At 36.7% G+C, this 22,662-nt stretch overlaps 1 protein-coding gene across 7 annotated transcripts in view; it reads left to right on the top strand.

Moving 5' to 3' along the window:
* Window positions 1-22,662, top strand: part of RALGAPA2 (Ral GTPase activating protein catalytic subunit alpha 2) — a 325,720-nt gene that overhangs the window by 114,470 nt on the left and 188,588 nt on the right. For all 7 annotated transcript variants that reach the window (XM_055373507.2, XM_055373512.2, XM_063702324.1 and 4 more), the window contains 4 exons: window positions 7,083-7,220; window positions 9,037-9,134; window positions 13,438-13,528; window positions 15,167-15,343. In XM_055373507.2, the coding sequence (XP_055229482.1) occupies window positions 7,083-7,220; window positions 9,037-9,134; window positions 13,438-13,528; window positions 15,167-15,343 (504 nt within the window). The remainder of the gene's footprint in view (window positions 1-7,082; window positions 7,221-9,036; window positions 9,135-13,437; window positions 13,529-15,166; window positions 15,344-22,662) is intronic.

Raw genomic sequence — 22,662 nt, 5'->3', positions numbered from 1 at the left:
GGAAATGTGATGCCTGCCTTAGTGTGTCTTCTATACAGTGCCCATAGAAAGTAAGGGGATTTTCATAAAAGTTTTGAGAATGTCAGTATTAGAATGCTTGCTATGCCTTCCAAAAAATGAATAAACTAGAAAAATGTATGTAGGTGGGATCTACTTGGAGTTAATAAATCATATATGTGAAGTAATAACCAGTTATATAGATTTATACTGACTATTGAAATTTGAGTGCAAAAGGACCAGTGCCAAAAAGCAGTAATTTCCAAAACAAAGAAACGTTGTTCCTGTAATTCAGCCAATTAAAATTGAATTTAGCCGTGTGTGATTTACACACAGTACATTTTTTATTAAGATATCATAGCACCAAAAGTCATTTTTGGCCTACTTACTTCAACAGAAGGATTTACCTTTCTCTATATTGAATAATTAGGCCTATGTCTATTTATTTTTCAGTGATTCTAGGATGAACTGAATCTTCTTCCTTAAAAGAGAAAGATCATTTTCATGATCTTTTTTATTTTCAGAAATTTGGCATTGTAGATTAGTATTTTTTGTTGTTGTTGTTTTTGATTTTTTTGAGACAGAATCTCTCTCTATTGCCCAGGCTGGAGTGCAGTGGCACGATCTCGGCTCACTGCAACCTCTGCTTCCCGGGTTCAAGCAGTTCTCCTGCCTCAGCCTCCCGAGTAGCTAGGACTACAGGTGTGTGCCATCACACCTGGCTAATTTTTGTATTTTTAGTAGAGATGAGGTTTCACCATGTTGGCCAGGCAGGTCTTGAACTCTTGACTTCGTGACCCACCTGCCTCAGCCTCCCAAAGATTAGTATTTTTTTTAACATTGGAGATAACCTAATTGTGGCTTTCTGTAGTACTAAATTATGTCATACTGTGTTTTAGCAAAGCAAAATGAAAGCTTACGTTCTCTGATGGCTATGTAAATACCATATTACTTTATAGAATTTAAGGGAAGAAGTTTTACCAAGAGCGAGGACTATAATGTTTCTTAGAAAACTCTTTTTCTCCAGTAACAATTAAAGGTGAAAAACAGTAAGAATGGTACATGGGAAAATGGTCACTAGTCAATTAAATTACTGTTGAGTTTTAACTGCCCAATTATTTGGTTTTCAAAAAAAGCTATTGTTTGGAGATGATTAATAAAGTATTTAAAATGATTTTACCCCGTTTGGCTAATACACACCCCAAAAGAATTTTTTTCATGGTGAAAAGTTTTCTTATGTCACAGTCCATTTTTTTCTATATTTTGTTTCTCTTAAGTTTTTCACTAGTTTGTCCAGAACATGTTCCCACAAGAAATCTCTTCCTATTAGTAATTTAATTTTGGAAGCTTTTGTTCTCATTCAATATTACATTTTATTTTACTAAGACTCTTGGTTCCTGTATATACGTATACAGTTCCAACTGAAGTTAAATGTGATTTAGAGCAGTGGTTCTCAATTGGGGACAATTTCAGCAATGCCTGGAGACATTTTTAATTGTCACAAGTGGGACAGTGCTAATGGCAGCTTGTGGGTGGAAGTCAGGGATGCTACTGAATAGTCTGCAATGCACAGGACAGCTCCCAAACAAAGAATTGTCTGGCCCAAAATACCAGCGGTGCCGAGGCTGAGAAATCCTAAGTCAGAGTGAAATCAAGTGGCCTGGGCTCGGTCTGCAGTTTTCCTGCCTTTGCCATCTTTGTTCTTGGTTTTGTAGCACAAAGGGTGAAAGAACTTCAGAGTATAGTGACTTTGAGAACAACCTCACATTCCAACTATGATAGTGAGCTTCTTAGCCTGATGCCATTGGTTCTTTACTACTTAAAATGATGCCATTGTCCTTTATGACTGTCCTATCAAGAGACTGACCCAAGGGCAGATTGTATATTCTCCACTGGTTGGCACATCAGAGTATTGAATTTGCCTTCCAATTTAAATCCAAGTATGTAGGCATACCCCACCAACATACTGCTAGATAATATGACACTTAATTTTACTTTCTGGCACAAGTTCCTTACCCTATCAATGATTGCTAATTTTGTTTACATTTAAGTTAACATGATTGCTAATTTTGTTTACATTTAACTTTTTTTGTTTTTGTTTCTAAGCTATGTGATTTAGAAACCCACCAAAATTGTTTTAATAATATAAGCAATAGACAATTACGTACTTTTAGCTACGATTGTTTGTTTTTCTGATCTTTTTGGGACTGTATTTGGCGGCAGCAGCAGAATTTTGGGTGGGTTGTTCATATTCTGGGAGGAAGAAGTGACGTTTGTATTTTGGAGTCACAACCACCTGTTTCCATTAATATGAATAGCTACATAAAGAAACACAGTTGGGGAGGTAGGACTGGCACTTTTTGTGATTTTCTTTATTTTTTTCCCTTGGTGAGAACAGTTCTTTCCAGCTGTTCTACAGTTTTTTTTGTTTGTTTTTTGTTTGTTTTTTTTTTGAGATGGAGTCTTGCTTTGTACCTCAGGCTGGAGTGCACTGGTGCGATCTTGGCCCACTGCAACCTCTGCCTCCCAGGTCCCAGTTCAAGCAATTCTCCTGCTTCAGCCTCCCGAGTAGCCGGGATTACAGGCATGCCATGCACAGCTAAGTTTTTGTATTTTTAGTAGAGATAAGGTTTCACCATGTTGACCAGGCTGGTCTTGAATTCCTGAGCTTGTGATCTACCCACCTTGGCCTCCCAAAGTGCTGGAATTACAGGTGTGAGCCACCACGTCCGGTCTGTTCTACAATTTTAACTGCTTTTTATGTTAAAACATTTATCAATCTGTAGCACTTAACAGGCCATACAGATAGTAGATTTTATTTTTCTTTTAGGAATATTGTAATAGTAGTAATGAGAGGATCAACAATCTCCCCTTATTCTAAAAAAGCATATTGGAATGGTATGGCAAACCTTGCCTCGCTGCTTCTGCATCTGGTTTGTGTGCTTCTAGGAAGTGCTTTTTTGTCAGGACCTGGTCCGATTTACCCTTGGGAAGTTTGGTCTTGTGGGAAACCTCAAGATGCTGAGCTGATATGCATTTCCTGTGCCTTTTATAGGATCAGATTGGTATCATGCAAGGAGTTTTAAAAATTAGGAAATTATACTATTTATTTTGCTTATGCAACCTTGTATAAGGGATAAATGGAACTCAGAATTTTGGTTATTGAAGAATGAGCCTCACTCCACTTACTAAATGTAAGACTGAGTAAGGAAGACTTAAAAAATGAGTGAAATTGCTGTGAAAAATAGAGATCTGGAAAAAAATAGAAGTTACTGAAGAGCTTACACACTTAATTTGATCACACTGCCTTTTCTCAGTGGAAAAAAATGAAATTAAGTAATCCTTATTTGATTGTTTTTCGGTGTTTTGAATGGAGCTTTAGAAAGTAATAGTTTAGGCCGGGTGCAGTGGCTCACTTTGTAATCCCAGCACTTTGGGAGGCCAAGGCGGGTGGATCACAAGGTCAGGAGATCAAGACCACCCTGGCTAACACGGTGAAACCCCATCTTTACTAAAAATACAAAAAACTGGCCAGTTGTGTGCCTGTAGTCCCAGCTACTTGGGAGGCTGAGGCAGGAGAATGCCATGAACTTGGGAGGCGGAGCTTGCAGTGAGCCAAGATCACGCCATTGCGCTCCAGCCTGGCCGACAGAGCGAGACTCCATCTCAAAAAAAAAAAAAGAAAGTAATAGTTTAGTAATGGTATTGTGTAACTTACACTGTCAAGAGACGAGAAAGTTAGTGCTTTTAAAATCTGGGTAGTTGAAACTAGCTAGGCTTTAGAGAGAGTACATTATTTGGTGAATCTGAGATAGAATTTAGCTCTTTGAAGTGATTTAAACAAATTGTGTGATATTCAAAATAGAAGATGCGCTAGATCTAGGATGTATTATATAATTTTATTGTAACTGATATAATTCTTTCTCCATTTTAAATATCACATAATCCTGTCTTTTGGTATGTGCATGTCACTATTAAAATGATTTTCATTCGTTATGAAAGAGCAACTGCTGACAGCTAACCCCACAGAATGAGAGCAGATTTAACATAAATTGCTCTTTCTTAAATAAAATGCCAGCAGAGGGAGCTCAAGAACTATTTAAAAAGGAAAAATAGTATAAAGAAATTGTTTCTGTCATTCATGTATTCATTTATACAAAACATGTATTTAATATAAAGTATGAGAAAATCCCAATAAATATACCGTTACAAATCAGGAAATTGGGTTTAAATTGTGGGATAAGGAGAATTGAAAATTCTCTTTTCACACCATCTGAACTGATAGTCAACTACAGGAGTAGGTAGCTCAGGGCACCTACAACCCAACAGCACACAAGCATCGTGGCTCTCCCCTTCCTTCCCACTAAATCATGAGTGCTCCTGCCCTGCTACTGACCGCTATTCCTGAAGGCTTGGACTTTCTCCATCTGATAAGTCCCTCCTGACAGTTTTATAAAAACAAAGCCTTAAAAGCTGCATTAGGCCAGCCTGTTGGGAAGGCAGACCAGCTGGTGGTGGCAGGCTCTTCGTCCGTCTGCTGTGTTGAGGACCAGTGGGGACGCTCTAATTTGGAAGCAATGGTGCTGTGGCTATGTTGCATCCCACCAGATGGCGATGTTCTTTATCTTTAGGAAGATGCTGCCAGTGTTGGCTCAGCTCTTATTTGCTCCTGCTCATAGCCCAGAAACCAACATCTATCTGTTTTTGGCATCAGGCTTCAGAGACTAACTCTTCCCACTAGCCATAAAAAATGGCATTTGCCAATTATATTTTAGAAAGTTAGGAAGCTCTTGGGCTCCCCCTTCTGTACTGGATTAACCAGTAGATTCATTAACAAATATAAACTGTTCCCAGAAGGTTTCAACATCTTGCATAATTAGAATAAACAATTAGAGAAGACAGCCGGAAGGGCTGGCCCTATGGTGTTATTTGGCTTCTGTTGCTGAAGGCTGAAGAGACTAGAAATAGATCTGTGAGAAGGACATAGTCTATACTTTGGGATGTGTAAGTAGATTAAAAATGTGCACATATGCTTTGTGTTTCTCTGTAGAAAAATGAACAGTTCTTGGCTGTTCAAAAGAAGAGGAAGGCAAAGACAACCTGGTAAACATGAGGCTTTAACATAGCTGTCTTTTCTTGCTACCTTGGCCTATCTTTGCTTGTACTCCAAACAGTTTCCCACCAGCATCTGAAGTTAGACTATGGGCTGGGCACCATGGCCCACACCTGCAATCCCAGCACTTTGGAAGGCCGAGGTGGGCGGACTGCTTGAGATCAGCCTAGGCAACATGGCAAAACCCCGTCTCTGTGAAAAGACAAAAATTTTTTGGGTATAGTGGCGTGCACCAGAACTCCCAGGTACTCAGGAGGGTGAGGTGTGAGAATCAGTTGAGCCAGGGGGGTCGAGTGTGCAGTGAGCTGTGATCACACCACTGCACTCCAACCTGGCAACAGAGCAAAAAAAAAAGTAAATTGATAAATTTTTGTAAGTGAAGGATCACACAAATTTCATAGTTTTGAGGTCTTGTAACCATATCAGCACACTATAAAATGCATTTTCATTTGGATAGAAAAAATAACAACCTTTTGTTGAAATCCTCTGTATTAAATTTAGAATCTTCCAACATACTTCTTGCTTAAAGTGAGCCATCAGTTTGCCTTATGACTCAGATTAAAGGATTATACAGAGGGTGGCCCATTGACAGTGAGTTTCCATTTCAGGTGACAAACCAGGTGACCCAGCCAGTTAAGATAATACAGGCTGAGTTTTGATCATCCTCTTCTTAGTAGTAGTAATGAGCAAATTAAAATTTTTGGAAAATATTCTAGTTGTGTGGATGTAAAGTTTCATGACTACGTCAGTGAGTGTGGAATCTAGTGAGAAACAGAGCAATGGGGCTTGCATGCAGGGCCAGGGAGCAGGTCCTGTAGGGGATATTCCCAGGGCAGCATGGTAAGGAGGGATGAGGGAGCAGGTGTGAGTTTAGCATAGGGGAGTGAACAGCAGGAAGAACAGAGTAGCAGGTGCCAACTGGGTTAGTACTACTGGAGACTAAAGTGAGCTAGAGCACCTTGCAAGGGGATCAGTATGTCCCGTGAGATCAAGGAAAGCCTGTGTTCACCCTGACTAGGATGTTTGACGACTCTCTAACAAGAGAGGGCTTTGGTGGGTTTTAAGAGGAGTGGCACAGCCAGATCTTTATTTTAGACAGACCATGGAGAGGATAAATATGAAGGTGGTAAGAAGAGGGGGACAGTGATTAGTGATTAGTTTGCAGGCTATTAAAACAACCTACGTAAAAGGTGGTGCAACCCTGAAGCTGTGACTCTAGAAAGAGAGGGTGGGGTGATAATTCCAGTGCCTTGGGTGGTCTTTAGAGATTAAAGTGTACTGTGCAGTTTAGAAATGAGCTGGGGGGAGCTCATTCTATAGGGGAATATAGCTTGTAATAATACTGAGATTATCCTGTGGTCCTACCCAGCTATGGTTTTCTATTTTATGTCTCATATATATTGGTTTTCTGCAAATACCTGTGGATCATTCTGTACTTTAGAGAATAATTCAGCATTGCATTTGATGAAATAAGCCATTACATAACTATAGCATTTTATTTTGGACAGTTGGGCACTTACCTGTTAAAAAGGCATAATGCAGTAGAAATTCCCACATTTCCTTTCATCTTCCTTTAGGGTGTGTGTGTGTGTGTGTGTGTGTGGTTTTCTGTTCTACTCAAATGTACATTACCCATTCTGTGCATCTCCTGGATCTCTCTTTCCTTGGCATGCCTGGCCCTGAAATGTCAAATGACTTTTACAGTTCTTAACCTTTTATTGTGGCTTTTTTCCTTTACTTTGATTGAAAAATAAAAGTCTTTATAGAACTTAAGTGGAAAAGGTACTCTTGGAGTAGAATATTAGGGGTTAGCAAGTGTAGGAAACTTGATCATGTAAATGCAGATTATCTGACTATAAATTATTTGTGAAAAGCATTTGAAACTTTATTTTTTAAATCAGTTGTTTTAAGTGGTGAATGTGTTTTTTAAAAACTTGAACTGTAACTTTGCATGTTTTATTAATGCTCACAGAAGTGGAGGAGTGTCAACAGTCAGAAAATGCACCTGCAGCTGGATCTGGCCATCTCACAGTGGGACAGCAGCAGCAGGTCCTTCGGAGTAGCAGCACCTCCGACATTCCCGAGCCGCTGTGCTCAGATTCTTCTCAGGGTACGTGATGTCTTCAGTGTTTAATACAGAACTGTAGATTCTGGCAGAGGAATAAAAGCTGCATATAGTATTGCTTTGTACATGTATTCTGAATATATTTATTTCAAGGGAATTACCTTTTTAATTTGATTAGAAGGATGTGATTTATGGCAATGAAATATTTGCACTATTTAAACCTGTTTATCTAAATTATTTTTATATATCTATATGTAGATATATACCCACTTTTTTAAAGGTTGGCATGTTTGAGGACAAGACAGGAGTCCAAGTGGCTGGAGTAGAAGGAAGACAGAGGCTGTTACAACATGAAGTCAAGTAGGGCATCAAGTTAGGTATTACGGAAGGCAGGGAGGCAGGATGGGGGCAGGGACATAGGGAAAGGGCTGTGAGAAGAGCCGTTAAAGTTGAAAATGAGAATGGAAAGCTGACCAGACTTGTGAAAAAGTTTATTAGCAGCTTGCCGACTCTGCTGAGGTGGAAAATAATAACTTTTAATAGCATTAATCTACACGGTTTCACCAACAACTTGCAGCAGCAACAGGGTGTGGAAAGCAGGGAGACAGATGGTTTGACCTGTAAACAGTGAAGAATAGATTTCTCAATGAAAGAGTGTGCTTCAAGTGTGTCTGGTATCAGTGGAAATAGTTATTCTGTTTTGGTGTCATGAATTAGTTAAGAAATCAACTCTATTTATCAACGAGTTATCTCATATCTTTTAATGTCAAAGTCATGCTAGTCTCATCAGATGAGTAGGGAATTATTTATTCTGTCTTAGAAATCCTCTGGAAATAAGAAAATACAGTAAAAGCTTCAGAAAATGTATTATCTGAAAGATTTTTGAAAGGTTTTGTATAAGGCTATTTTTTTTTATACATATTTGGTAGAAACTACCAGTTGCCTGGATTTTTCTTGTAGGAATGTTTTAAAATATCATTTATATTTTAACATAATTTCAGTTATGGAGGAGGAATAAGTTCAAGAAATGTGTTGTACATTATGGTGACTATAATTTGTAACAGCGTATTGTATTCTTGAAAATTGCTAAGAGAGTAGATTTTAAATGTTCTCACCACAAAAAAGTATGTGATACATGTTAATTAGCTTAATTTAGCCGTTGCACAGTGTATACACATATTTCAAAACAATATATTATACACATTATATTAATATAATTTTTATATGTCAAGTTAAAAAATTAAAAAAGTTAAAATTAAATAGTTATAGGACTATTTAGATTTTCCATTTCTTGTTCCGACTTTGATAAATTATGTTTTTCTAGAAAAAAATTTTTTTTTTTTTCAAATTTATTGCCCCCAGATTATTCATAAAATCCTCTTATGATCAGCTTTAGTGTTTTCAGGCTTTGTGGTGATATTCCCTTTTTTATTACTGAAACTGGTTATTTGTGCTTTCGTCAATCTTTATTCTCAAGCAATACTGAAGCACCTTACTGCTCTCTTCTTCCTGTTGGTTCATCTGGCCAACACAGGCACTTTTTCTCTGAGATACCTTCCCCAAGACCCCAGGAAGGGTTTTGTTGCCCTCCCCTGTGCGAACATAAATGCACTAAGTGAACCTGTTGGCCACAGTGAACAGTAATCAATCCACTCTCTTCAGAGCTCTCTGTGGGCCAGAGACCAGGTCTAAAGTGTGGACTTGACCCGTAGGCTGCTGTTTTGCCAGGCCCATAACTCCTGTTTTTACATATCTTAGAATATTTAAATTTAATAGTTACCTATATATAAAATCATTTTCCAGTTTTACTATCTGAAACATTCCTTCTATTTCCGCTACCCCCCTGCCCCACCATTTCTAGGTCAAAAAGCAGAAAACACACAGAATTCGAGTTCTTCAGAGCCTCAGCCTATTCAAGAGAATAAAGGACATGTGAAGAGAGAACATGAAGGAATAACAGTAAGATATTTTCAAGCCATTTCAGTTTGTCATTAAAAATAAACATTAATTAGTGCTCAGTAAGTAAATTTATTGGTGGCAGTGATAATTAAAATATTTTTTTCCATTTAGACAGTTTATTGGCCCAAATGATGTTGAGATCTTTTAAGATTTTGCTTGCTTTCTGTGTAAAATTACAGTCACATTACAAAAATAGGAAAAAAATTAACATGAAAATGGAGTTCACCACCTGGTCTGTGTATGGCACTGTGTATTTTTAAGCAGTTACCTTTGCCTGTTAAACCTACGTTTCAGATTCCCCATTCCTGACATCCGTTTAGGTAGCCTCTACCTGACATGAATTACTAGAATCAGTGAATATTCACAAAGATGTTAGGTTTCTTAAAAAAAAAAAAAAAAAACATAAAATGGCATTTATTTAAATATATATAAAGTATAAAGAAGAAAATTAAAACATAAGCCCATAACTCATTCATGCAGATAACCCCTATTCATTTTTTTTAAATGTAGCATATATTCTTAGAAAACTCAAACATCACAGAAAGATACAAAATAAAAAAGGGAAGGCCTCTCCTTGCTCCCCTCCCACTGGACAATAACCCATGTTGTGTTTCTTTTTTCTTTATTTTTAAAAAGGGCATGTACCAGTTTACATTTGTATATTCTGTTTTCAGCAATGAAATAAATACCCAGAAATCCACCATCAGCTTCAGATCATTTTGGCTTCTACACTCCTTCCTTGTCCCCTCTCTCTGCTGTCTCCCCTCAGAGAGGGGCCTTATCTTGGCTTTGTGTTCATCATCCCCTTGCTTTGCTCTGTAGTTTTGCTATATAACTATGTATCTCTAAACGGGATGTTTTTTAGTTGTCCTTACTTTTGAATTTTTTAATAAAGTATTGTTGCTTTGTTTACTCAGTTACATATTTTTAAGATTTATTCACATTGTGCCATGTAGCAATAGTTCATCAAGTTTTCTATGATGTGGTATTCCACTATAAGTAGACCACAATTTATTTTTTCATTCTCTTGTTGGTTGACATTTAGATTGTTTCCAGCTTTTTGTTTTTGTGAAAACTGTAGCCATGTACATTCTTGTATGTGTTTCAGCATCTGCTTGTTTAATGTTTTCTCTATGATGGCTATCTAGGAATGGAATTAATGACTTATAGAATAAAATAATTTCTTTACAAGATAACCCCTGTTCTCTAAAGTGGTTGCATCACTTATATTTTTGTCGGCATTGTGTAGAGCTCCCATTCATCTTCATTCTTGCCAACACTTTCTATTATCAGATTTTTTCATTTTTATTGGTCAACTGAGTGAAAATAAGATGTCTTATTTTGCATTTCTTAGACTACTAATAAGGTTAAAAATCTTCCCATATGTTTATTGGCCATTTTTGTTTCATCTGTGAAATGCCTACTGATGTCCTTTGTTGTTTTTCTATTTTTTGTCTTTTTATTTATATTTACTAGCTCTTTGTATGGTATGACTACTGATCCTATTTTGGTTATGTTTGTAGCAAATATCTTCTTCCAATATATGGTTTATATTTTTACCTTCTCTAGGGTATCTTTTGATGAACAGAAGTTCTTCATTTTGATATTCTCTATTATCATTTTTATTGTTGAGGCTTTATGGAATTTTTTAAAAGTCTCAACTACACAGGAATAAAAATATTATATTTATAAATGTTTCAGGTTTGCTCTACAAATTTAAGTCTTTTATCTATTTGGAATTGATTCCTGTTTACGGAGTGAGGTAGGGATCCAATTTCATTTTTTTTCCTGAATAGATAACTACTTGTGTCAGGTCCCATTTATTGAATTAATTTTTCTTTATTGATCTGAAATGCCACCTCTCTTTCATATGTGCTATTTCTGAGATATGTAAGGCCTCCTTTTGGTGTTTCTTATCTTGATTCTCGGTTACTTTATCTTTCGGACAGTACAACATCTCAGTTACTATAGTTTTCCCACCTCTTTCTCCCTTTTCCTTCTAACGGAAGTTATTTTTCCATAATCTTTTGTCTTTCATTGTTGCTGAGAAGTCTTCTGTCCATCCGGTCCTGTCTGGTTATTGTTGCTTGCTGTTTTTGTTTGTCCTTTTCCTTCCATTTCACTATAGTATATTTAGGTGCAGGAATCTTTTGGTTCGTATGTTTGTTCTTTTTGGTATATGCTATGTGCCATGCATCTGTAAGTGCTTGTCTTCTGTCATTTCTGGAAAATTCTTGGTAACATTTCTGCATATATTGTCTCATTTTTTCCTCACTGGTACAGTGGTATCTCCACCTGTTACATGGGACACTGGGGTTTTAAAAAAGAAGAACACAAATATTGCCTCTTTTATATTCTCTCTTTGCTTTCCTCCTGGAATTCTGGGTGGAAATATATTAGACTTTCCCATTCTGTCTTCCTTGTCTCTTAAATGTTTTTTATATTTTCTATTCTCATTGGCTCGGTGTTTCCTGGATAATTTTATCAGCTCTGTCTTTCATCAGTTCAGTAACTTTATCTTTACTGTTAATATTTCCATTGAATTTTTTAGTTTAGCAATTATGCCTTTTATTTCTGACAGTTCACGTTTATACTTTTCAAGCATATCTTGTAATTTCTAATAATCTTTTGTTGCTTGCTTGTTTTTGTGATTCCAACTTTTATTCCTTTAAAATGTTTACAAATTGCAATTCTGAATTTTTTATCTGATTATCTGAAATCCTTGGGGGATCTAAATCTGATATTTGTTGTTTCTGTGATTCTTACACATGGTGATTTATTTTCTTTAGTGTTTGGTGATGTTTTATTATGGGTTCCTAGCTGGCTGATCTTAATCTGCAGAAAACGTGGATTTCTAAATTGATGACATTTCAACAGCATGTTTGCATTTGTTTCTTGCACCACATGGGGAGTGCTACTTTAATCCTGGAGTCTTGGTCCTCTTGCCATTGGCAGTGGTACTATTGGATTTACCCTTGCAATAGCCACGTTTCACTGCCCTGGTTTCTGCTCACTTTTAAGGGTTGAAGGTAGATTTCTTGGAAGTTTCTTTTACTTCCTGTGAGCCCCAAATTGCAACTAAAGTTTTATGTAGGATCTGGTTCTATGGCTGGGAGGTATTGTGTCTCTCATATAGTTAGAAGCAGAAGAGTCTACATTCTGTTTTTTAACTAAGGAAATATTCTGTGCATATTTCCTCTTAGCACATTAGATATGTATCATTCTTCTTTAAGGCTGTGTAATAGTTTTTTCATATAGTATTAATCCTCTAAATCTTCTAAATATTTTATTCATGGCTTGCTTTTTATTAGCTTAATAATTATTCTTTCTTTTAATTTTTTTTCCAGTTTTGCCATAGTCAACATTTGTGGGGCATTCTTTTTTTTCTTTTAACTCTACATCTTGTTCCCCACTTGAACCTAAGGTTCAAGGCCCACTGGCAGCTGTGTCTTTTTAGAAGGTCTGCATTTCTTATTTTTGTCCTTCTTCACCTGGGTGCCCTGCATGGCCTGGTATAACCAGCATCTCTTCCTGTACATCGAACTTGCTGATTACCACCCAGTACTTCCTGCCTTGAATCCCCTCCTGTCTTCCCTCTACCACTTCATGTCCATTGCTGTCTTGAACAGCTCTCCTATAAAGCTGAGCCAATTAAGGCAACAGTTTATTCTGCATCCCCTTCAGAGACAGTTTATTTGCATATTTTGCTTATATACATTATAATTATTTTGTGTAATTTGTGTATGTTTTGTCTCTCCAAGCAAATTATAACTTTTTAGAGGATGCAGATTTCCTCCTGATTTTGTTTTAATCCTGTGAATTTAATACAAGGTTAAGCAATGCTCAGGAGAGTCTGTGGCATGCTTAACTAGGAAGACACTGAATGGACCTTTAGATCTCTGGGTGGAGTTCGCGCCTTCCCTACCAGCACACTTATCATTTGTGTGCATAACTTATGCCTCCTAGAGCATTGTGTTCACAATATATGTGTGCCTGACCAGAAGAACAAATAGAACTTTAAAACAAATTCCTTCCGTATAATTTAGCATTCCTTCTTAGATCAATTTAATTGGATGGATGTAAGTTGACAAAGTAGAGGATATAAATTAAAGTTTCAGATCTTGAGTAACATAAAATTAAATATAGTGATTTGTGAAAACATATCCCTCAAATGGAAAACATCAATTTATTTAGCTATTATTATTATTTGTTTCTTTTTCTTTAGAAATTTGGGCTAGAAACTTAAGTCTTATAACAATGAAAACTTTCCTGTAGTAAATGCAATATTTCTTTTTGTCTGAAGATCTTAGTTCGAAGAAGCAGCAGCCCTGCTGAATTGGATTTGAAAGATGATTTGCAGCAGACACAAGGAAAATGTAGGGAAAGACAGAAGAGTAAGTTCCGGGAAATGTCTGTTTCTCCAACTACAGAGTTGATATGTTCTATTTTCTTTTTACATTTTATTATTATTATTATTAGAGACTCAGTCTCACTCTTTCGCCCAGGCTGGAGTGCTCTGGCACAATCATGGCTCACTGCAGCCTCAACCTCCCTGGGCTCAGGTGATCCTCCCACCCAATCCTTCTGAGTAGCTGGGACTACAGGCACATGTCAATGCGCTTGGCTGACTTTTCTATTTTTTATAGAGATGAGGTTTTGCCATGTTGCCCAGGCTGGTTTTGAATGACTGGGCTCAAGCCATCTTCCCACTTTTTACCTTCTAACTTGAGTAATAGCTTATCAATTTGAGAGAAATGGTTGTGAAATGGGACCTTCTTATTCCTGGAATCCTAGGATTGACAAAAGGTTCATCCATACATATAATAAAACAGTTCTACTCACCCGTACCTTGAGAGGCCTGTCTTTCTACCCCTGGGCCTTTCTCCAGGTGAGTGGTACATCAGAGACTGATGGCATGAGTGAGCAGATAGACTGGAGAGAAAAATTATCTTCCCCAGAAAGTTCCCAGAGGCTAGAAGCAAAAAGCATCAGAAGTACATTGAAGTCAATGGGTTAAATACTTAGAAATGGAATGAGATTGGAATCCTGAGACGTATTATCATATACTGTAAAATACAGCCTTAGTACTCTGCTTTCCTGAAGTCAGGTGCCAGAGTAGCAAAGTAAACACCTCCTCAAGTTCAGGACAGTTCTTGATGGGTGCAGAGGAGTTCTACCTTCACCCTGCTAGCTTAGAGCTCTTTAGGAGATGAAGTTTGGGACCTACCATTGGTCACCTGGTTACTGAGACAACTTTTAGTTCTTTGTGAGTAAATAGAGGACAGCAGATTAGAAACAGCAAGAGTAAGGGACTGTTAGGAGTAGATACAGAGAGCAGCCAGAAGGGTGAGCAGACAGAGATGTAGACACATAAAGTTGTTATGAAGTAGACAGGAGACTCTGAGAAGCAGAACTGTCTAGGTTCATTTTATGTCAGACTAAATAGTTCTATAAGTCTTCGTGGCCTAGCCTTATTATATTATGATAAATAAGAACTTATTACTGTTTAAAGGGGAGAATTTCTGTTCTAGAAAATCTGTTGTATTGGGACACTATATCCCCAGATGACCCTGAATGAGTCACCCTAGGTCTATGTCTACCTGTCAGGCTTGGGGCATACAGCATCTTTAGACTCTTCTACCCGGTAGAGTAAACTTGCATTTGTGGTGGATCAGTTATTATCTTCTTCCTCCACCCATCCTCATTTTGTAAGTCCCAGCACACTTTAGGACTTGGTGTAGTTTGGGTGTAGGGGGTACTGAGTGAAGACACGTTGAAGAGTGCCACTTGAATGATACATAGTGGTGCTCATAATAGCTATTAATATCCTTATTTGGAAGATTCATTTTCTTGACCAAGAGCCCCACATGGGCACTTTTTGAGCTCCTCTCAAGTTCTGCAGGTTCTGCCAAAGAACATGAATGATTCCTACTGTGTCTGCTGTTTGTTTAGTTACTTTCGTATCAGTAATTGTGAACATTCTGATTTTCAGCTATTTTTTGTCTTAAAGTTTGGTTCTTCCATTGTACCAGGTGAAAGTACCAACAGTGACACAACTCTGGGCTGTACCAATGAGGCAGAGCTGTCCATGGGCCCATGGCAGACCTGTGAGGAAGACCCAGAACTGAATACTCCCACAGATGTTGTGGCTGATGCTGATGCCCGTCATTGGTTACAACTGAGTCCCACCGATGCTTCAAATTTAACAGGTAAATTGCATTTTGAAAAAGAGGCACTAATGCAAACAGCTGGGAGATCAGTTGTGAATCATTGGAGTCTTGTATACAGAGGGTTCTGAAACAGTTGTAGGAGGAAGTGTGCCATGCTCCTGACCACTGTCCACCATAGGAGGAAGTGATGGTATTCATGTCAAGCCTTTACTATCCCTGACTGAATTGTTCTATGCTAGAAAAAAGAGTGATTTTTCCAACTCATACATGTTATAAATCCAGGATAAGTCAAAGAGTTTAGATAGCTTATTGATTAATTTAATTTTTAAATAAAGTATTTTGATACATAAAATGTAAATTGTAACATATACAGTATGTAAGTTACGGGGAACAGTAATGAAGTGAACACGAGTGAGTCTACTACCCAACTTAAGAACTAGCAGGGCACCCAAGCCAGTGAGGTCTCCTAGAGGTCCTTCTCAAGTCCCTCCCCTTCTCCCATTATCTTGGGACCCTAGTCCAAATTTGTTTTTATACTAATTTCCTTGATTTCTTTATAGTTTTACCGTGTGTGTCAAGCAATATATCATTTAGTTTTGTTTCTAAACTTTAAAAAAATGACTTCATACTCTGTATTTTTTGCAACTTTTTTAACCTCAGATTGTTTGACTTCAGAGCCAAGCTTTCTGGGTCGGCTTCCAGGCACCTCCGAGGAATTGCTGGGTGGCCTTGAGCTAGTTATTTAATCTCTGTCCTTTTATTTCTTTGCCTTTAAATTTGGGATAATAGCCCGTACTTTATGAAGGCTGTTGGAAGAATAAATGAGTGAACATCTAAGTCAGGTGCCCAAAATATTGTGTGTGGTGTAGTCTGCAGTTTTAGCTACACACACACAGACACACACACACAGACACACACACACACACTGTGTGACACTGGGTAAGTGAACCTCAAAGGTCAGGTTCCCTCACCTGTTTGACCAGGCTGATGAGAATGGGGAGGCCATGGAGCAGCTGGGTTTGGTTTTGCTTTGTTTTGTGGAGTGTCAGGAGAGACTCGTGGTCTGAGGAATCAGTGCGAGAAAGGCTGACCAGAGCCAAGACTTTTATGGATGCACATTCATGTTCACACACAGGTATCTTGTATGAAAACAACCACCACAAAGTAACATGTTAAGAGTGTTATTAAAATGCCAAAAAATATTTAAAAATGATTAACATAAAGGCTAAAATTTGACCTTAAATGGATTTTTTTTTTAAACCAAGCAAACTGGTTTTCACTGTGATTTAAAATTTAACTAACGTCTCTGATATTTGGGAAATTCTTGATAGAATATCATTAAAACTTCATAAAATTAACATATGAAGGTGGTATTCAATAAAATTCTTTATAGACTAAATAATGATTTTGACTAATAATACTATACATTGATATGAGATTCAACATTTACAAAGAATTTTAAGGCATTATCTTTGATTCTGTATGGGAAGCAGGCCAAGTCTTATCACGTCTGTTTTAGAGATGGGGAGATTGAGACCCAGAGAAATTGTTATCAAGCTGGAGTGTGAGTTCCAGAGATGAAACTGGCTTCCAAAATGTTTTGACTCAACGTGCAGTGCTATGTCTACTCCTTTACACTGTGTTCCTGTTAAAATTAAAATTACTGTAAAGCCCTTTGACCTACTTGAGAATCCTTACAGATTATCCAAAAGAAAGTCATCATTGTGGTACTGTAGGAGGCAAAACTGAAGCTTCAGTAGGTTGAATTTACTTAAACATGGACTAGTTTTAATTATTTTTATTGAAAGGGAAGAAAATTAGGTGATTACCTCTTTTGTCTGTTCTTTGGAAAGATTAGTTTTGATCCCATTTCAGGGTATGTATTGGACAGCTCAATTTAATAAACCTCTGTGAGGTAATTTTATATAATGCACTCCATGTTGTGATTAACTCCTCCAAATACTCAGTTCTTCTTTGAAATACTAATATAGAGAATCAGTACACGCAGTTCAATAGTTCACCTTGTCATCTGTGAAAAGGACAAACTGTAATATGATAAGGCTTAAGGATTATCACAGTTCTGAATTTAACTTTCTGTTCTTAAGAGAGCAATTTCTTCATAAATGTTCAAAATAAAACTCATATGAGCCTGATTTTTAGGACATGCAAAGAGAAACAATTTGATTATATCTTTGTTTCTTATTGAATAATCCTACCAGTTATCAAATGCTTAGAATAATAAACTGCCTCCAAAATCTTAAATTCCTTCATCACTGGCAAACTGTTTACTTTTATATTTGCTTTCTCATTAAATCATGTTTGCTGAAAATAACAGCTAAATTTACTGTGCATTGTCTTAAAGTTTACCTGGGATTTGTTTTAATCAGATGTGGTAAGACATACAGACATGGAAATGATTGTCATGGAGGAAGAGGTTTATACTCACGGATCCCTGGAAACAGGGGTCATGCAGGGAAGTACCAGGAGGCAGAAGGAACAAAATGGGGCAACCGCTTTTAGTGTCATTTCTATGGACATAGCAAGGCAAGGCAGGGTATGCAGTTTTAGGATTGCTAATATGAATGACTTCAGTGGGCTCTGGAGCATACGGGCTGTTTCTAGTTTCCTGGTACCCAGTCCTGGGATGACAGGGCAGGGGATATTGGCTTAGTATGTGAGAACTAGAGAAAGGAGATAGTTGGAGGGTCTGAATTTTGAATTGGTAGGTTTGCATGTGAAAGACATGCTGCCTGGTGAATAGACTTCTATCTCTAGGAATTAGCTAACCCTGGAAGTGGCAGTCCTTCCCTGATCAGTGAGGCCCTAATGCCAGAGCATTGAGAAGACAGAAAATAAGAAAATATACTTAAGACATGCATACATTTAGTTCTGTTGAAATAGTCAGGGGAGGGGGACATTTATGAGTCTACAGCTAAGAATCAGTATTGTCATTTACCTCATCCCTTATTTAACAAATAAGCTTATAGTCTAGAAATACTGATTTAGATGCTCTGAGAAATAAAAAGATGAATAAGTCATAAGCCACTATAGTTTTTAAGAGCTTATAAAAAGGACAGAAGACGCAACATTTACCCTAATAGTCACAAATAATGTGATAAATTCTATGACATTTACTTAAAGTTGTAATCATAGAGAGAGACAAATAGACGGATGGAACAGAAGATAAAATATAGCACTGAGTGCACACAGACATGGAATCATGATATATGATATATGTGGCTTGTCAGGTCTGACAAGGAAACAATGTATTGTTCAACAAATTTCTGTGGGACAAGTACTTAGCCATATGAAAAAAAATGAAATAGAATTCCTACCTCACGCCATGTCCAAAGTCAGTTTCAGAGGGATAAAATATATAAATGTGAAAAGGAAAATTTAAAAACTTTTGGAAGAAAACGTCTTTTTTAAAAGGTTCTATGATTTAAAAAAAAAAATAGCTAACCATAAAAAAAGTGTCAGTAATTCAACCTCAGCAAAATGAAAACTGCATTACCAGAGAAACTTTTAAGAATTCTGTGGTTCAGCAGAACCACAAAGGGAAAAAGCCAGCTTTGTTGCTCTTTTCTTTCCATGTTCTTGTTAGCTCAGTGATAACTTTTAAAGTAAGGTTTGGTGAGAAATGTTATCTAGCATCTTGGTTTAGTTGGGAGGTTCCAAGGTCTTTCTCTACTGGAATGCAGACTCCAGGAGGGGGACGCGTGTTGTCTGCCATGTGCACAGCTGATTCTTGCTTCCGAGAATATTGCAGGACAGGAGAGAAGCATTCAATAAATACTTGAATCAGCGAACAAATACACTTTAAGCTGCAAGCTGTTGTTTTATATAGCTGAAAAGAGCAATTAAATTTTAATTTTTTAGAAATAATATATAAGACAATTTCAAAATCTCTTTTATTTAGTGTGTTTATCACAGTCTTGCATCCAAATGTTACAGAAATTTTTTTGCCACTTCTGCTTTTAATTATGGCTGTGAATATGAATTACAGCTCCTGTTACCTGCCACTAAAATTGTTTTTCCAAGAATGCTTTGTCAGCATTCTCTGTCATCACCTATATTTTTGGCATTTCCACCAGACTTTGATGTGTTTCGAAGTCATGAAATATTAGAAAGAAAAATAATAATGATAGCTACTGGGGCATTGGTAGCTCACCTTCTGAAATCTTTGCAGTGAGCAGTGGACATCCTTGAAAAGGAGAGGAAGAAGGACAGGAGAGCCAGGCTGCACTGGTGGGAGCAGGATGCCATCTTGCTGTTTCTCCACTTGATCATTGACATCCAGGCCAGGCCTGAATTTTCTGGCTCTAGAATTAAGTTGTTTCACTCAGGCCTTTGAGTTTGTTTTTTATGTTTAGTTTTCAAATCAAAAGGAAAATTTTTTTCAGAGACCGAGGCTACATTTCTTTAACACTGTGCCTAGCTTATATAAAATTGCAGCCATATTAAATCACCATTTGGCCTTAAATGTTTATTTTGCCAACTACCAAGACTTATTTTGTGGCTGAAATCCTTTCTATATTTGCAAAGTTCTAAACTTTTAGATCTCTTTGTAAAAATTATTTATGTGTTTGGAGAAAGATGATACAATTATGCTTGTAAGAGTTTTCACTTTAATAAAAAAATTTTAAACACCCGTATAGCATTAAGTAGTAATAAAACAAAAAGCAGGCTAGCATACTAGGCTGCTAATGAAAAATAAAATAAAATAAATATTGGGTATTTTTAGGGTGAACATGAAATTGTCTGAAGTCTCTTAAATTCCCATTTTTAATTAAGTGCTCCTTCACTGAGGAACCCTCTACATGTAAAATGTCAGCATCTGTTCTGTCACTTACGCCACCAGCAGAGTAATTTTGGGCAAAACATTTCAACTCATTAACATTTTTGTTCATAGTAATACTGAGGAAACTCATACAGGCATCTCAGAAACTCCTAAAGAAGTCAGCATACCTTGATAATTTTATGGAGGATGTTGCCTAGGATTTTATCATTGAGGCATGAATTTTTCTGAGTGTAAAGCAGTATTGAAGCAGATTTTCTATGTGGGATTCTTTCATAAGTAAGGGCATATTCGTTGGCAGGTTGAAAAGAGGTGCAGGTGATGATGAGGTATCTGTCTACATGTACTTGGAGTGGTTACTCAAGCAAATCTCCAGTGTGATTGGGATGCTGGGGACCAATCTCTGTTTTGGATAGCTACATTTTTGGAGTGAAGGTTTAACCAGTGATGAAACAAAGCTGTAAATTATCTAATCCCCTTTCTTTTTTTTTTCTCCTCAAGGGATTGAAAAATGCCATGACATCCTTTATGAGAAAAATAAATGCCATATTATGCTTCTTGTTCACTTGGGGGCTCATATTGATTCATAAGCATTTATTGATGCTTCAGCATACCTTTTCAGACTAACAGATGCCTGATATTGTACTTACTTTACAGAATTAGGATGATGAGTCTTTCTTCCGAGGTTTTATAAAAGTCAGAGAACCCAGAAGGCCCATAATTAGGTTTTTTGCACTCTGCCTTTCAGGCACAGTGTGTAGGAATTCCAGTTTGGATGATATTTGCACATTTTGATGTGTCTCCTGAGTTGAGTATATGATACTCTTGTGGGAACTACAGGTCTGTTTTCCTCTAAGAAGAAACAGTGCTTCTGTGTTTGGGAAGGCCTTTCCAAGACACCACGTGCCATCATTATTACATCTTTTTTTGTGTGTGTCTTGGGATCTTTCCATCACTAATTTAATAAGCATAGCTTATTATAGTGAGCAGCCATTTTTTGACCTGCCCTGGCTCCTTTTCAGTTTCATTTTTTTCTTGCCTTTTGTTGCCCTTGTCATTCCTCTACTTGAGTTCCTCAGATCCAGAGATTGTGCTTCAGTTTCTTTGATTAGGCCTTAAAAATGCCAACAACATATACACTCAAGATGACACTCAGTGGGGACTGATAATTGTCTAGAAATCAGTCCGGCTTTATTTGTATGGGGTGAAGAAGAGAACTTCGGGAATAATTATGTTAATAAATTAACACAATGTGTTCTATTCAAAAATTAGGAAAAGAATAACAGAATAACATACATGTTAATAAAAAAGGAACTAATAAAGCTGAGAGCATACATGCATGTACTAGAAAGCAAATAATAGTTAGAAGACAACTAAAAATTGTTCTTTAAAAACACTAATAAAAATAGACAGACAGGCAAGATTGATCAAGAAAAAATGTTGGAGGTGAAAAGAGAACAACTACGAAACCAATATAAATTTTTAACATAATACAGTATGCTATTCAAATAGATCTATAAAAATAAAGGATAATTTCTAGCTTTACTAAACCTTCACATAAAAGATAAACTTTACCTTTTTCATCCCATTCCATAGAAAGAGAAAGAAACTCACTTCTGTTATCTACCTTATGTTGCCTTGAAACAAAACACACAAGGTCAGTATGAAAAAAACATAATTAGACACCATCTCACTTATAAACATATAAGCAAAAAATTCTAAATAAAGCATTAATAAATGAGATTGAAGAATGTTGGAAAAATATCATACATCAGGGCTAAGAGAAGTTCATTCCAGGAATGCAAAAGAAAAGCCTATGAGAAAGATATCCAATAGATTCCAATAGAGGAACAATCTGTAAAGCCAGTACTCCTTAAAACCATGAAGGTCATCAAAAACAAAGTTTTAAGAAAACTCACAGTCAAAAGGAGGCTATGGAGACATGACAGCTATTTGTTATGTGATATCCTGGATGAGATCCTGGAACAGAAAAAAGAATTACCTAAAAACTAAGGAAATCTCAATGAAGTATCAAAGAAATCTCAATGAATCTCTTTTAGTATTGGTTTGTTGTAATAAATATTCCATTCGAATATAAGATGTTAATAGTGGAGAAATTAGATATGGAGTAAATGGAAACTATATTATTGTCACAATTTTTTATAAATCCAAAATTGTTCTTAAAAAATAAATTTTATTTTAAAAAGACTAATTCAGGAAAAAGTTACCAAATATAAATGCATTAAAGCCAACAACAAGAATTATAAAATAAGTGGCTTTTAAAAATAAGCAAGAGAAATGAGTAACAAAGACATTACAAATTATAATAATGCATATTATTAAAGACAGTAGAGTGAACAAACACAAATAGCCCCACTTATTCTCCAAACCATACTTAAGCCACATTGAAAGGATTTGTATTAAATAAGACATAAATCCACAAGGACAAAGATGGCAGGAGAAAGACAGTAGCAACGAACTTCTTGAAGTTGCAGAACAGGTGGCCTGTGGTAAATTAATTGGCAGACCTGAGAATATTAAATCCTGTGTCAGTAATAGG

The sequence above is a fragment of the Gorilla gorilla genome, chromosome 21 (genome assembly GCF_029281585.2).
Source record: "Gorilla gorilla gorilla isolate KB3781 chromosome 21, NHGRI_mGorGor1-v2.1_pri, whole genome shotgun sequence".
NCBI classification, from domain to species: Eukaryota; Metazoa; Chordata; class Mammalia; order Primates; family Hominidae; genus Gorilla; species Gorilla gorilla.
Note: the sequence above shows the minus strand (reverse complement) of the source record. Positions and strands in the feature narration are given on the sequence as shown.